This window comes from Phytophthora parasitica (genome assembly GCF_000247585.1).
Source record: "Phytophthora parasitica INRA-310 unplaced genomic scaffold supercont2.9, whole genome shotgun sequence".
Taxonomy (NCBI): domain Eukaryota; phylum Oomycota; class Peronosporomycetes; order Peronosporales; family Peronosporaceae; genus Phytophthora; species Phytophthora nicotianae.
Genome location: NW_008648995.1, coordinates 876,089 through 878,196, shown reverse-complemented (window position 1 = coordinate 878,196; position 2,108 = coordinate 876,089). Strand labels below are relative to the sequence as shown.

Sequence of the window (2,108 nt, the reverse complement as noted above, 5' to 3'; positions counted from 1 at the left end):
TTCTTCTGTTAATATACTTGCTTTTGTATTACATACAAATCCACACACAGCGTCGGAAACGTCGGAAGTCGGATAAATTTTGGTATGGCAGGCGTCCACTCTTTCACATTCACTCTGAACACCAGTGCGCATCGCCTTATATCTCTAAAACCATCACTCCTGAGTCGAAATTTAGCATCCGCCAAACGGCATGACCTAGGATGTAAAAAACAGCCAAAAAAAACGGGACACTTTGGGATCGTCCATTTAAACAGAAATCAATACTTTAGTCCATAGTTTTTTTGAAGATCTTTTCGGAAGCGAACAGTCAGCCATAAAAAAAAGTCGATGTGCGCGAATGAGCGTTATGCTCTTAGCTAAGCTAAGAGAATTACAAAGTTTTTGGGCTTTCTTTTGCCATCCCTGCAAAGCGTTGATAGCATTTATTCCGACACCAACATTTCCGTTGTAATTACTGGTGCGCGCTGCAGTGGCGACAACGACTCGATCGACTAATACGCACTCACGCCGACTATTCGTTCCGTGGTCTCAACCCAGATATTTTCACATCGCATCAGCGAACCTTCTAAGTTTGTTGAATACAACTTTATGCTGGCGATAGTACCCTTCTCAGTGCCAATTTGTATCTGGAGGCTATCGAGTGCCTATAGGAACACCCACCGGGTACCGGATGGATCGGCTATATGCAGTCCACTCAGTGCCTCTAACAAAGTCATTATATTTTGAACCCGACGTTTTCGAGTTCAAACTAGCATTTTAGTATTAATATGCCTTCGAGCTATCGAGCTATCGAGCTATCGAACCTCTGATGTTTCTCTAAACTTTATTTTAAAGAACTGAGTTTAATTTTTCGCTACATGTTCACCGCCCAGAAGGTCATTGTCAGTCATGGCCAGCAAGACGTTGACCGTCGGAGCTGTGAACGCTAGAGAAAACGTACGAACAAATTCTTCTCGTAGTTCTCTTCCAGATGGATTCCGAAGCCCACAGGCAGTTGCCGACGCTGTTGCAGCCGCTCTAGCGGCCGAGAACGATGCTAGAAGCGATGCTAATCGGCGCAAAGGCCAAACGCCAGCTGATCCCAACCAACCACCAAAGCTAGAGCGCAGCCACTTGGAAGGAGACGTTATCACCAACCAGATCGACGCAGTGCAACAGTTGATGTACCCGAAAAACACCCCGGACTGGCAGTTGATCAAACCGGAACACTTCGAAAGAGGTCCAACCCCGAAAGGCTGGAAAGCTGGACTCGAGAATCTACAGGAGCGCATTGGCGTCAAATTCCAGGATGTGACACTACTGAAGAGTGCGCTGACTCATCATGGATGCTTGCCTCTCAATCCGGTACCAGAAGACGTTCCGTGTGGTGCGACTGTCGAACCGCAGTCTGGAATTTCTAGGAGACTCGTTGCTGGGTGCTGCAGTGGCGGGATACGTGTATCAGATGCTGCCACGACACCAAGAAGGCCAGCTATCACGTGCTAAGTCGGCGCTGGTGAATAACGACACACTTTCGAAGATCAGTGCGGATTTGAGCATTACAGATCTACTGCTTTGGCCGCCGGGATTCAGTGAGGCTAGTGGTGCACCGCTTGTTGTCAAAGGACGAACTACCATTGCTGCAGGCGCCGTGGAATCACTAATTGCAGCGATTTATCTCGATCAGGCACTAGAAGATGCGGTTGGTTGAGGTTGGATGTTTTAATGACGACTTTATTGCAGGGTATGGAGACAGCGATGAACTTTGTGGCTACCCACATCTTTCCTCGCTCGGTTGAGTATGCCACTCGCGCACTCGCGACGTCATTTGGGAGCCTATTGTCGAGTTGCAAAACATGTTGCAGGGACACTACTACGGCCAACCAGTCTACAAGTATGTATACTTGAGACGAGTGGGGTGAAATATGATACTGACCTCCAGTGCGTTTGTTCAGGTATCTCCCGGCCCCGGTAAACGCTTCTGAGTACACCGTCGAGCTCTACGTAAAAGGAAGGGTACGGAATTACTCACACAAAGAGGTCGATATGTGCTCTCCCACGCATGATAATGACGTCCTCTTTCTCATTTGTGTAGCCGATTTTGAAGGCAAGCGCGCCATCGTACAAGC

General features: G+C 48.0%; 1 protein-coding gene across 1 annotated transcript; it reads left to right on the top strand.

Moving 5' to 3' along the window:
• Window positions 1-888: 888 nt before the first annotated feature.
• On the top strand, window positions 889-1,887 carry PPTG_06344 (hypothetical protein; the record flags this gene model as incomplete). The annotated part of the gene is made up of 3 exons (XM_008900244.1): window positions 889-1,290; window positions 1,352-1,681; window positions 1,723-1,887. The coding sequence occupies 3 exons, from the start codon at window positions 889-891 to the stop codon at window positions 1,885-1,887; spliced, it is 897 nt and encodes a 298-aa protein (XP_008898492.1).
• Window positions 1,888-2,108: the final 221 nt, after the last annotated feature.